The sequence below is a fragment of the Otolemur garnettii genome, unplaced genomic scaffold (assembly GCF_000181295.1).
Source record: "Otolemur garnettii isolate 467f Iridium unplaced genomic scaffold, OtoGar3 scaffold00090, whole genome shotgun sequence".
NCBI classification, from domain to species: domain Eukaryota; kingdom Metazoa; phylum Chordata; class Mammalia; order Primates; family Galagidae; genus Otolemur; species Otolemur garnettii.
This window is the reverse complement of record NW_003852485.1, coordinates 1457551-1471524: the sequence shown is the minus strand read 5'-3', so window position 1 is coordinate 1471524 and position 13974 is coordinate 1457551. Positions and strand designations below refer to the sequence as shown.

Here is a 13974-nt window from a genome sequence, read left to right as displayed (position 1 = left end):
TTTTAAGTTAACTATGTCTTTACTAATGAAATAAAATGCAGACTGAAAAGCTATTATTAAAATACTTTTTTCAGCAAAGACAATAAAACATACTGAAGAAAAATACATAATTACAAAAAAATAAATAAGGAAAAACAATGCCTCCTGTAGTCTTAATTCACTACAGATTCAACTAAGGACAAACTTTTCAGAACTATATCTTTTTCACAGGCAAAGAACAGTAAGTTTCTGATCTCTGATTATATGATCAAGGAACAAACCGTAATATATAAACATGGCACAAAATCCAGGCTTTCCTCTCTAACTGACCCTCAAACACCAACAACCAAACACAATTTAAAAGGATAGTTTGTAACCTTCAGGTAAGCATAAATTAGTTTTATCTAGGCTTTCATCATACTGCTTCTTATAAAATCCATCTTTTAAGTACATTCCTCTGGTTTACACTGTTAATAATTAAAGCTAAGAAGTACTCATGCCAATTAATCATATACTGATATTTTATGACAATATGCAGATATTTGTGAGATGACAACTTTCCAAAACCAGTAATATCCCAAATTTAAAAAAAAATCTTTTATTGCTCTGAACTATGTAGCAAAGTGAAAGCACCTAGAATGGGAAGAGGTGAAACAAGCAGGAAAAACATGGAAAAGCCCCAATAGTTTTAATTTGAAATAGTCCAGTTCATTTCTTCCAAACAGAAGAATTCACAGTATTTCTTCAGCTTTTGAATTCTAGACGTTCAAATTGCCATAGTGCCCTGTAAAAACTAATACATAAATGCAGTTATCATCCAGCAACAATAAAATGGCTTTTAATTGTTTTTAATTAATTATATTCCATTAAAGCATCTTCATAATATAGGAAACTTATTTAAGAGATTTTAAGGTTTATAATTCAGATCAATCCATACTGTTAGGGTAATGTTGACCTAAGATATAGAACTTTCATCAATAAACATATCAAAAACAAAACAAAAACCTTGAAACACTAAAATATACATAACATATGGCTACAATTAAAAAGAAAACTAGAATCAGATTAATAGCAACCATTTAAAATGAAAAATGAACAGCTTCATAATCTGCCACCGACTAAAATCTTCTATCTCTATTAGAGAAAAGAACCACAAGTAAATTACCCTTTATCAAAATAAGGTAGTTTGGGCTCTTTTTTTTTTTGAGAGGGAGCCTCAAGCTATCCCCCTGGGTAGAGTGGCATGGCATCACACTCACAGCAACCTCCAACTCCTGGGCTCAAGCGAGTCTCCTGCCTTAGCCTCCCAAGTAGCTGGGACCACAGGTGCTGGCCACAACGCCTGGCCATTTTTTTGGTTGCAGCCATCATTGTTGTTTGGCGGGCCCGGGCTGGGGATTCGAACCCGCCACCTCAGGTGTATGTGGCTGGCGCCTTAGCCGCTTGAGCCACAGGCACCGAGCCAGTAGTTTGGGCACTTAAAGATGATACAAAAGATCACTGCCAAAAATCACCTATAATAAAATTTTTAAATATATTTAGATTTAATATAAAGTCAAATTGGTTTGGTATTTGTGCCAATACTTAATGTTATATTTGCATTAAGATAAGAAATATAGAAAAAGAATATGGTCTATAAAATAAATTATTTCCAGTTTTGGTACCTGAAATCACTCAAGTTTTTTTGATAACTCAGAACACTTGTAGAACACATCTAAGTATCTGAAATGTGAAGTTGAATACTTACATCATCATACATGAAATTCACAAACCCTTGCTGTAAGTGGTCTCTTTTCCTAAAGAAATCTTTAAACAAAGGAATTATTTTTTACTATAATTTAAAATATTAGGAGTCCCCACATACAAAAAAAGTAACAATTTCACATTCAATTAAATCTTAAATGCTTTATTATCCCAGGTAACTGAGATATGAAGAAAATTTGCCAAAACTTAGAACAATTTTTCATTATTTATATTCCTAAATTTTTAAAGCCTTAAAACTAATTAAATTTAATAATGAAAAAAGGAAAGAAAAACACTTTAAATTTGCAAAAGGATATAATAAGCAGCACTATTCATAATAATGTAATACTGTACCCAGTCTCTAATGGTCAATACCTGTCAATGCTCGAAGCTTTACACAGCAAGCAACATAATCATCAAAGAAGATTCTGCCATTCTTGCTATAACGTTTAACAATAGCAGTTAACGTCTGAGGACTCAATCTATAACCTAAAAAAAATTGATAAATTAAAACTCTAAACACTATAACATTGCAAGATTGCTTTCTCATTAGTGAAGTTGTAAAATAAACTTTCAAAATACATTCAACAGAAATATATATTAGAAACAAAATACATTCATCATGTTTAAACTGATCAAAGCCTTCATTATTAACACTGTTACAGGATACATAAATATCACATTTTTAGCTTAAGTTAAAGAAAAGAAAATATCTTTTTTTTTTTTTTTTTTTGAGACAAGAGTCTCACTTTGCTGCCCTCAGTTGAGTGCCATGGTGTCACGCGCGCAGAAACCTCAAACTCCTGGGCTCAAGCGATTCTCTTACCTCAGCCTCCCAAGTAGCTGGGACTACATACAGGCACCCACTACAATGCCTGGCTAGTTTTTCAAAGATGAGGTCTTGCTCAGGCTGGTCTCAAACCTGTGAGCTCAGGCAATCCACCCACTTCAGCCTACCAAGTGCTAGGATTACAGGTGTAAGCCACAGTACCAGCCTATAAAATATCTTCTTATGAATTTATAATCTATTTTGATTTTGAGATAGTGTCTAGGGTATTACACAGGTTTTAATGGTTCAATACTTCAGTTTCTTGACTTTTTATAGTTCTTAAAGAATATCAGAGCAAAGATTATTCATCATACGCTATCTTTTTTTTTTTTTTTTTTTTTGAGACAGAGTCTCACTATTTCACCCTAGGTAGAATGTCGCGGCATCACACCTCACAGCAACCTCAAGCTCAACCTCAATCACAAAAAGTGATTCTCTTCTCTCAGCCTCCCAAGTATCTGGGACTACGGGTTCCTGCCACAATGCCCGGCTATTTTGGGGCTGTAGTTCTCATTGCTGTTTGGCAGGCCCAGGCTGGGTTCCACCCCGCCAGCTCTGGTCTATGTGGCTGGCAATCTAGCCGCTGAGCTACAGGTACCGAGCCGTGATATGCTATCATAGAGTCCTATATTTCCTACTGAAGATATTACGCAAAAGTGTCTCTTACAACCAAAGACAATTTGAGGATTAATATGGTTTACTCAAAAGAAGAAATAGAAAATTATTATTCCTTTTTGTCCTATAGCACGTTTTCCATTTTTTCACACACTGTAATTATAACCACAGCTTTCTTATTTCACTAATTCCCTTGGTTCCTTGTTGTAGATGTGTCATCTCCAAAAATTCTTGATGTGTACTTCTATCAGCAATAAGTTTCTTCTGATCATCCACTTTCAGTATACATGCTTTTAGTTAGTTTTAAATTCTATACATGTTTTATTGTTTAATCTTAAACTACACATAAAATCTGAAATTTAAAAATAATAAAAATAAATTATTATTTTCTACATGTATTTTCTATACCTTTATAGATAGCCCTAGACATTTCATGACATGTGTATACTTTACTATGGAGAATACTGACCTAGTATTTTTACCTATATATTACTGATTCATAGATTTAGACAAATAACATTAATCATTAATCCATTTGATGATAAAAACAAGAAAAATAAATTCACTAAGAAAAAATTTTATGTGTAACTATAATATAATGTAACTTAGGAAACTTGCCAGAAGTAAATGAAAGTAAAAGTACACATTTAGGGGGTAGTAAAACATGTAAACTAATGTAGTTCATATACAAATATACTGTGAACTTCCTTTTAGAGAATTATGCTTCAGATGTGGTATTAATAAAATTCCTAAGATCGTCCCATAGTATTCTCAGTAATTTGAATTTTTGTAATTATATCTAAAGATCTTAAGTTTGAATAACTGGGATACATCCTTTTTACATTCAACTGCCCATCTGAATTCTTTGGACGTTCTCTTCTTTGCGAAAGATTGTTACTTTTCCAACATTAGACTGAATGAAATATCAAGTTTAATCCACTGGGCAGTGAAGCTCTATCTATAACTGAACTATACATGTTTATATGGCTAGGACTTTTCCTAACTACTTAACTGTCTATAAAACAAAATTAAAAAGGTCATTAGTTCAACTTCTTTAAATTGTAATTTGAGATACATCCACTTGCACTGAGTTCAGATTTTAACTTTCAAAAAAGTGATTTTTGTACAAATGTTAATTTTGTTAAAAGTCAATGTAACTGGGCAGCACTTGTGGCTCAAGGAGTAGGGCACCGTCCCCATATACCAGGGATGGCGGGTTCAAGCCCAGTCCTGGCAAAAAACTGCAAAAATCAATGTAACTGGCCAGGAGTGGTGGCTCATGCCTGTAATCCCAGCACTTGGGAGGCTGACAGGTGGATTACCTAAACTCACAGGTTCAAGACCAGCCTGAGACAGAGCACGACCTCCTTTCTAAAAAATAGCTGGGTGTTATGGCAGGTGCCTATAGTCCCAGCTACTTGGGAGGCTGGGGCAAGAGAATCGCTTAAGCCCAAGAGTTTTAGGCTGCTGTGAGCTATGACACTATAACTACTCACACTTGCATATGAAAAACAAAACACAACTATAGCCTAGGATGAAGAAAAGCGGAGGGAGAGGGGAAAGGGGTGGGGTGGGTCCGATACAGGGAGAGTTAGTAGGGGGACCACATATGGAGCACACTGCAAGTACAAGTTGGATCTATCAGGTGTAGAACACAAATGTCTTAATCCTGTAATTGGGTGAATGAGGTGAAGGCTGTGTTGATTTGATTAGTAGGATGTAAGAACTCCAATTTGTACAAATAATCAACACATTGAATCCCATAATGGCATAAATGTATTTATGATCTATGTACAAATGACTTAATAATAAATAATAATAAACATTAAATTAAAATAAAAATCACTTGGGAGGCTGAGGCAAAAAGAATCCCTTAAGCCCAAAAGTTTGAGGCTGCTGTGAGCTGTGATGCCATAGTACTCTACTGAGGGGAACATAGTAAGACTCTGTCTCAAAAAAAAAAAAAAAAAAAAAATCAATGTAACTGGCCAGGCATGGTGGCTCACTTATGCCTGTAATCCTAGCACTCTGGGAGGCTGAGGCAGATGAATTGCTTGAGCTCATGAGTTCAAGACCAGCCTGAACAAAAGCAAGACCCCGTCTCTACTAAAAATAGAAAAAACAAAAACTGAGGCAAAAGGATCACTTGAGCCCAAGTTGGAGGTTGCTGTGAGCGATGACGTAACAGCACTCTACTCAGGGCCATAGCTTGAGACTCTGCCTCAAAAAAAAAAAAAAAAAAAAATCAATGTAACTAAAATCACAAGGGTAAAAACAATCAAGCTACCTAAAATTGTCTTAACTGTACACAAATTAAACACCACTGTGTATTTTCATTTTGAAAGAGAGTGCACTAAGAACATTAGCTTATCAGACTCATGATGCAAATAAAGTTACTTTTTTTTCTTTTTAGGAGACAAGAGTCTCACTCTGTCACCCTGGGTAGAGTGCTGTGGCATCACAGCTCATAGCAACCTCAAACTATAGGGCTCAAGTGATCCTCTTACCTCAGCCTCCCAAGTAGCTGAGACTATTGGCACCCAGCCAAAACACCAGGCTAGTCTACTTTTAGTAGAGACAGGGTCTCACTCTTGCTCAGGCTGGTCTCAAAGTCCTGAGCTCAAGCATTCCATCTAACTCAGACTACCAGAGTGCGAGGGTTACAGAGACATGCGCCACCATGTGCTGCCAACTTACATCCTTTTAAAATATTCCAAAATGCAAACTTTCCATTGTAAGGTATTTTTGTACCTACTTTGTGTTCTGTACTATACAAGAAAAAAATAAAACATGGTTTTTTACTGCTGAAAAGCTTGTACAGAGATCTGTGACTGATTAAATAAGCTTTTGTTCCCCAAGTAGAGATGGATCCCACTAAGTTAAGAATAAATACAATAAAAGTGGTGAGTACTAACAATTAGAGAAATAAATTTAATTTTACTCAACAGAGGAAAGTCAGAATGTATGCATGTATGGAAGATCATCTTTTGAAAAAAATTATAACTAAAATAGGTTTTGTTGAGTTCTTTGACAATCTTGAACGCAAATTAAAGAAATGCTGGTGAAAAAATATATCCTTTTATTACTGAATAAATTGAAGAAAATGAGATTAATCAAAGAAGATAAGCTTTATACATTCTAAAGAATTTTAATATTCTTACCCATAAGAGCAATGGCTTGACCCAATTCATGATGTTCTACTGTGCCGCTTCGGTCTTGATCAATAGTCATGAAGTTTTGCTTCCAGGCATTAAGAGCAGCCCAAAGCTCTTTGAATTCATTAAATCCCATTTTTCCTGTGTAATCTCTCTGATAGTTTTATTAATAAAAATAAATTTTGACACCTGAGAGATGTGACTCAAAACTCCAAATTATTGACTAAAATTTAAGTATGCCTCTGAAGTGAATCAAACTCAGCATATGAACAAATTTCTGTGTAAAAATAAAAACATATGGAATTCAAATAGGATTTTAAAGCCCTTTTAAATACTCTAGTTTACTATGGTCATTTAAAACTAATCTGGCTTAACAGATAGAAAGCAATCTGTACTTTAGTATTTTTAATTTTTATCCAAGGATACATCCAACATGGCAATCATAATTCTGCAGGTTTCCAAACTGAAAGCTGTAAAAGATATTCAATATTTGAAATGCAATCTGCTCTATTTTATCTACCTGAAATTTATAACAATATCTATTTTCAAAACAAAACATTTTTTAAAATCCCCATAACACACAAAGCACCACAATCAACAAATTTTTATTCTTATTTTATTGTTTAAAAAATGACTAAAAAGGGGTGGCATCTGTGGCTCAAAGGAGTTAGGTGCCAGCCCCATATGCTGGAGGTGGCAGGTTCAAACCCAGCCCCAGCCAAAAACTGCCAAAAAAAAAAAAGACTAAAAGAAACCATTATCCTCAAACTATTCATATCTAGTGAGGGGACTGAGGTAATTTAATAAGCTTCAGGAAGATGAGAAAGAATATCTGACAACTATTAACTTCAGTAAAGGCAAAAGGTTAAATGAAAAGTAAAAGTAATCATACTTTACCATAATACCAGCTATGAACAACATTTAGATAGCACAATAAGACAAAGACTGATATTCCTAACCAAAACTACTACAGACTGTCCCTGGGTTACTAATGACATAGATTCTATAGCTTTGCTCTTAAGTTGAATTTGTATGTAAGTCAGAACAGGTACTATTACCTACAATAGCATCTGTGAGTGTGAGTCAGATGTCAATCAGATGTTTGTTACCTCGGGGACTACCTGTATATAACTACATAGGAAAGATGGGCGGTAAGAAGTATTTCCATGTGGATTATATGGATAAGGGTGAGTTTAAAGTTCAAAGAAAGTTAAATCCTCACCTTCAATAGCAAGATATCAATTGATAACCATTAAAACCGAAAATCATTAATGATAAAAACATGCTATCTTAAAATGGAGAAGAAAATTTCTAAAGAATCAGCTAAAGAGTTGAGAAAGGTCTCCTCTATGGTTTGAGTTAGGGAGACAACTCAATTCCTATTCCTGAATAGGAATTTTTGTAACAAATCTTATTGATGTACTTGACTCTCTATGTGAATGTTATAACTGTGATACTTTTTTAATATTTTAAGTATGTGAACAAAGAAGTTAAAAAATTAATCTCCTACTCCAATTTCATAAGAAGCATAACAAACTCACGAGTATAAGTTCCACTAATTCCAGACTGTGTCAAACATATCTGAAGTTCTTCAGCATCCACTTCACCATCCTGTTTAAAAATAATAACCTGATTTAATGCTCAGTTGTATAAAAGCATATTCAAATGAAAATGACTGTAATAGGCCTATCTGGAAATATGCATTATATTACTCTATAATCAACTACAAAAGTCTAGAGGTAAGTATTAACAATAGCAAATTACGAAACATCATCATGAATAATGTCTTCTACATCTGAAAAATAGCATAATCACCCTATTCCATGGTAGTTCAAAATACTATCTTGTGAAAGTCGCTGTGGCTCTATACAAACTAGAGAAATGCCTAAAATGTGTTCACAAGTCTCAAACTTCCCTATTCATGCCACTTTTGGATTATTTATAAAGAATACTGAAGTTTTAACTAGAAGTGGAAAATATCTTTTCCCCCTCCACAACCACCTCAGCAATATTTTAGAAAACCTCTGCATTTTGTTGCTATTCTTCTAATTATTGATTGTCCTTGTTAGAACTTAATATGGGAAATAAATTTTTTACTGTAAACTAGATGTCACAATGGAAATGAAATAGATTCTCTTATGTTTTGGTACTCCATACTGATTTCTACAAAAACACAAAGTAATTCACTTGGAAATATCACATTCATGGCACAAATGCTAAACAGCAGCTATGAGGAAGATCAAGGGGGCAAATTTAAAACATATTCTTCATAAGAAACTCAAGACACGAACACCTGTGCAAACTACTTTGAAGAAATACTATGAACACTCATAATGGATCTTTGGCAAGCAACCCCTTAAAAAAAACTGCAGTGGTGGGCGGCGCATGTGGCTCAAGGAGTAGGGTGCCAGCCCCACATACTGGGGGTGGCCGGTTCAAGCCCCGCCCCAGCCAAAAGAACTGCAAAACAAACAAAAAAACAAAAAATGCAGTGGTTCTAAGATAGGGTGACCAGACCTCCCGCTTTTTAACAATTTGTCCCGCGTCCTACGCTCGGCGTTTTAAAAAAGTCCCGATTTTTGGAAAGAATGCAGGAACAGGCAAGAGAACAGGAAAGGAATATACAGTTTTCCACTGACATGTGGCTATTTCGCCAGAATATGAGTTTTATATTTTTGTTAATTTTATGTTAAACTGTAATAACAAATAATTGTTGAGAAGTGATTATTGAGAACTGCTTATCAAAGTTTGCATTCTTGTCAGGCCCTGCCCCGCCCCATCCCACCCCCGGCCATGTTGTCCCGATTTACAAATGTTAAAATCTGGCCACCCTATTCTAAGAGGAATTAAAAAAATACTGAGAGGCTGGGCACCCATAGCTCAGTGGTTAGAGCACTGGCTCTGTGCACAGGGGTGGCAGGTTTGAACCTAGCCTGGGCCTGCTAATGAAAACAAAACAAAACTATTGAGAATCGTTCTTCTCAATGGAAAATCCATACAGTACTATTCTTTACTAAAAAGCATTTAAATGCTCCTTTCCCTATCACATATATTTTTGAGAACTTCTTACTAAATTTCAAATTCTATAGTAAGAAAATTATACTTTAAAATAATTATCCATATTTTTAGATTGAGGGATAGGTTAGATTTTTTTTCTCAAATTATAAAGACTTTTGAAGGATTTTTTTAGCATGTTATATTTAACCAACAATTACCTAACTCTATATTATAAGTCCTAAAGCAAGTATTTCAAACCATTATTATATTTCAGGACTCTTTAAAAACTACAAAAACACCTGTAACATGAAAACACTTCGAACACGTCCCATGCAGAAATCCGCAACCCTATCAATTAAGTCTGACAGCTGCCACTGCAATATCCATCTCAATGAAATGATGAACACAAATGCCAGATGTTGTCAGACTAGATTTTAAAAGATAATCTTTTACAAATTTTTTAAAACGGAAGCAAAGGTAGGAAATGTTTTTTCCTCTTTTTAATTTAAAAAATGCCCTCTAGTACACTGAATGTAATATGGTTATAAATTATTTTTTTTCTTTAACTCTTAAGTGGGGAAATGATATTCTACATAAAGATTAAATGAATAAGAATTACTAAGCTTAATCCTTTTGTTCTCATTTATAAAATTGATGCATTGTGGGCAGCACCTCTGGCTCAGTGGGTAGGGTGCCAGCCCCATATACCAAGGGTAGGGGGTTCAAACCCAGCCCCAGCCAAACTGCAACAAAAAATAGCTGCGTATTGTGGTGGGTGCCTGTAGTCCCAGCTACTCGAGAGGCTGAGGCAAGAGAATCACCTAAGCCCAGGAGTTGGAGGTTTCTATGAGCTGTGAAGCCACAGCACTCTACCAAGGGTGACAAAGTGAGACTCTGACTCAAAAAAATAAAAAATTAATGCACTGTTTAGACAACAGCCTCAAACTTAAAACTTTTTAGAAAGGAGAAATTTGATTTATTAGAACTAGACCAATCCCATTAAAATGAAGGGAAATCAATCATGCACAGTGGTCTGATACTTTCGGCTCAAGTATAAGCTTCTTCTGTAACATTTTCTACAATATACTTAGCTCATGGCAAACTTTTCTCTAAATTCTATACTTCCAAAAAGACACAGAAGAAACCTTAAAGCAGGGGTCCTCAAACTTTTTAAACAGGGGGCCACTTCACTGTTCCTCAGACCGTTGGAGGGATGAACTGTGGGCCGCAAGACAAGTCGGCTGCTAAGCAGGACAGGCAGCAGCAGCAAAAACACCCGTGGGGCCAGATAAATGTCCTAGGCGGGCCGTAGTTTGAGGATGCCTGCCTTAAAGGATACAGAAGCTCTTTTATAGAAAAAGAATCAAAGTTTACAGAGAAAGCAAAGTTGAAAAAATTGCTCAAAAAATACACAGAAAAAGTCATTGTAAACTTGAGCTAAAGAATATTAAGAATCATTTTAGAGTCTTCCTTAATTCTCTTTGAATTGAATAGAAACTAATAAAGACATCTTACATCTCTTCTCCCACAAAATAAAACAGAACTTTAAACTCCATGGGTCAAATTTCTACCTGTTCATTTACCTGCAACGGCCCATGCTTCCTCTACTGGCTACTCTGCAGGGAATAGGTGCAAGGTAGTTCTATGTCATATGCTTCTGAAGTAAAATATGGCTTGGTGCCTGTGACTCAGTTGTTAGGGCACCAGCCTCATACACTGGGGCTGGCGGGTTTGAACACGGCCCAGGGCTGCTAAACAACAACTATAACCACAACAACAACAAAAAAAGTAGACAGGTATTGTGGCGGGTGCCTATAGTCCCAGCTTCTTGGGAGGCTGAGGCAAAAGAATCACTTAAGCCCAACGGTTGGAGGTTGCTGTCAGCTGTGACTCCACAACACTCTACCAAGGACGACATAGTTAAGACTCTGGACTCTGTCTCAAAAAAAAAAAAAAAAAAGAAGAAGAAGAAATAAATGTGAATTCTTCATATGAAAAACTAAGTTTCTTATTTTAACAGAGTTGAGCAGTAAATGCTATAAAGCTATAAAACTCAAGAAATTTTTCATAAAACTCCACAAAAGGTCTCAGAGCAACTTAAATGCTGATCTTTTATAAATCCTTCACCTTTTAAAGCTTTTAAAATAAAATGTCAAATCACTGAAATATAAAATCTTCCTCCTCAAGTCATTACTCAGGTTTACCTTCTAAAAACAACCAGACTAAAATATGATAAGAAACTGGTCCATATTTTAATATGCTACAAAATGTAAAAATCTCATAAGATGAACGGCCTTTACAAATTTAATTAGGGTTGATGTCAATGTGCGCCAAACAAGGTGAGGGGAGCAAGCTCAGAGTCAGATCCTATCTTTATTTAAACACTGAATATACCGATCATCACCAATTTTTGTATTAATTTTGATTTTTCAAAATGTCACATACTGAGTGATAGTACTCAGTATTTACTGAGTACTACTTATCTCAGTGAATACTGAGTTTTTAAAAATCATCTTAAATTTTACATCCAAGGCAAGCCTTCCATTTGCCTTATTCCAGCCTGACCGTAAGTCATTTAGCAATATGACAACACCTAAAGGTTTATACCAAGAGTTTAGGTTAGTGGATCTTCAATGGCAACTAAAAGAAAATAATAATAAAAAATATGTATTTATTTCTCTAAATATGGCCAGAAGCCCATTTTGGTTTATTAACACAGTTTCTATTTTTAAAAATATATGAAACTAAATTACTTACATAAAATTCTAACCCCACAGTGTATTTGAGTATCTTATGTAAAAACAAAATCTAGGAAGTAAAGGGATAGCAGATCTGCAATAGGGGAAGAATTTGCTCCTGAGGACTTCATGTGACACTGGGATATGTCTCGTGGCTTGAATCTAGGCAGCGGGATAGGGCTCTACTTAAAGGAAACAAAACCAAACCAAATGAAACTAACAAAATATACTGCTAACATCTGCTTAAATATCTCACTGCTGAGAAGGCTTAGAAAGCAGAACCAGAATGTTAAACTAAGTTGCTCCTCACTTGCTGAAGGGAACTGCAATGTCAACATTGGGAAGAAGCCCTGAGCTATGAGCTATCACGTAATCTACCCTGAACACAAAATCTAGGTAGAAATGATCACAAAACCATCAGACAGTGAAGGGTGGCTGGGGGAGAGGGAGAGATGACATGGAAAGGAACAGAAAGAGGGAAAGAGAAAATTAACAAAAACTCCACCTGAAATAACTTTACAAACCAAAATTCCAAAGTTTATGGGAAAATCAAATGTTCAAAAACCAAAAATCAATAATTTTAGAACAAATTCATATAAGAAAAAATTAATTTTATAGAGCAGTCATTACAATAAGTATGTGAAAAAATACAGTGATAGCTGACTAAATAATCTCCACTCAAGAAAAAGAAATTCTCTGATCTAATATTTATTCAATAGTCTTCTACACTTCTACATGCAGACACCATTCATTAGATTCACATGTATCAGTGTCCGGAAAAAATTCCTTGCCTTTATAGAGGTTACATTTTAGTAGTATAAGATCAAGAATAAAGAAGAAATTATATCAGAAGGTAATAAGTACTAAGGGAAAAAATACAGCAGGAAAGGTGATAGTGTGGGCACAAGCATTGTGGAGGAGGGTAAGGAGGCAAACACTAATTTGATACATGTTATGAAGAAAGTCTCGTTTATGAGATAAAGTTGAGAAAGATCTGAAGAAAGCAAAGGAGAAAGCTAAGCTGGTATCTGAGGGAAGAATGCTCTAGACTTCATCTATTCTATAAATTAGCCATGTTCTATGGAACATTGAAACATAGCTAGTCTAAATTGCTATGTAAGAATAAAATATACTTAGATTTCAAATATTCAGTTACAATAAAAGTAAAAAATAATAATTTTATGTTGATTGCATGCTGAATGAAATTTTTTTATATACCAGGTTAAATAAAATATTTTATTAAAATTAATGTCATTATTTCTTTTCATTTTTTAAAATAAGCTTAAGACTTTAAAAATATATATGCAGTTTGCATTTGGGGCTTGCATTATATGGACAGTAGCACTCTTCTAGGTAAAGAGATTAAGTACAAAGTTCAGAAGACACACTTGGTGTTGTTATAATCATTATCTATTCACTTTTAGCACTTCTTCCCCTGTACTGTTATCATTTCCCATCTGTGTGATCTCCCCAATTGGGAAGATCCTCTAAGTCAGCTTCTGAGTATTACCAGGCGCTAGGCACAATATTTACAAGAAAGGCACCATAGCTTAGTGGTTAGGGCGCCTGCCACATGCACCAAGGACAGTGCATTCCAACCTGGCCAGGGCCTCCTAAACAACAATGACAACAATAACAACAAAAATATAGCCAGGCGTTGTGGCAGGGGCCTGTAGTCCCAGCTAATGGGAGGCTGAGAGGCAAGAGAATGGCTTAAACCCAAGAGTTTGAGGTTGCTGTGAGCTGTGGTGCCACAGCACTCTACCAAGAGTGACAGAGTGAGACTCTGTCTCAAACAAAAACAAAAACAAAACCAAAACCAAAAACAAAAACAAGGGCGGCACCTACAGCTCACCCCATATACCGAGGGTGGCAGGTTTGAACCCAGCTCCAGCCAAACTGCAACAAAAAAATAGCA

General features: G+C 35.3%; 1 protein-coding gene across 1 annotated transcript in view; it reads right to left on the bottom strand.

The window, feature by feature from the left end:
* Positions 1 to 557: 557 nt before the first annotated feature.
* GCA (grancalcin) overlaps positions 558 to 13974 on the bottom strand; it is a 24962-nt gene continuing 11545 nt past the window's right edge. The window contains exons 3-8 of the mRNA XM_012808464.2: positions 7863 to 7932; positions 6748 to 6791; positions 6328 to 6475; positions 2098 to 2211; positions 1727 to 1785; positions 558 to 772 (exon numbers count right to left, since the gene is read on the bottom strand). Of these exons, the coding sequence (XP_012663918.1) occupies positions 746 to 772; positions 1727 to 1785; positions 2098 to 2211; positions 6328 to 6475; positions 6748 to 6791; positions 7863 to 7932 (462 nt within the window). The 3' untranslated portion in view covers positions 558 to 745. The remainder of the gene's footprint in view (positions 773 to 1726; positions 1786 to 2097; positions 2212 to 6327; positions 6476 to 6747; positions 6792 to 7862; positions 7933 to 13974) is intronic.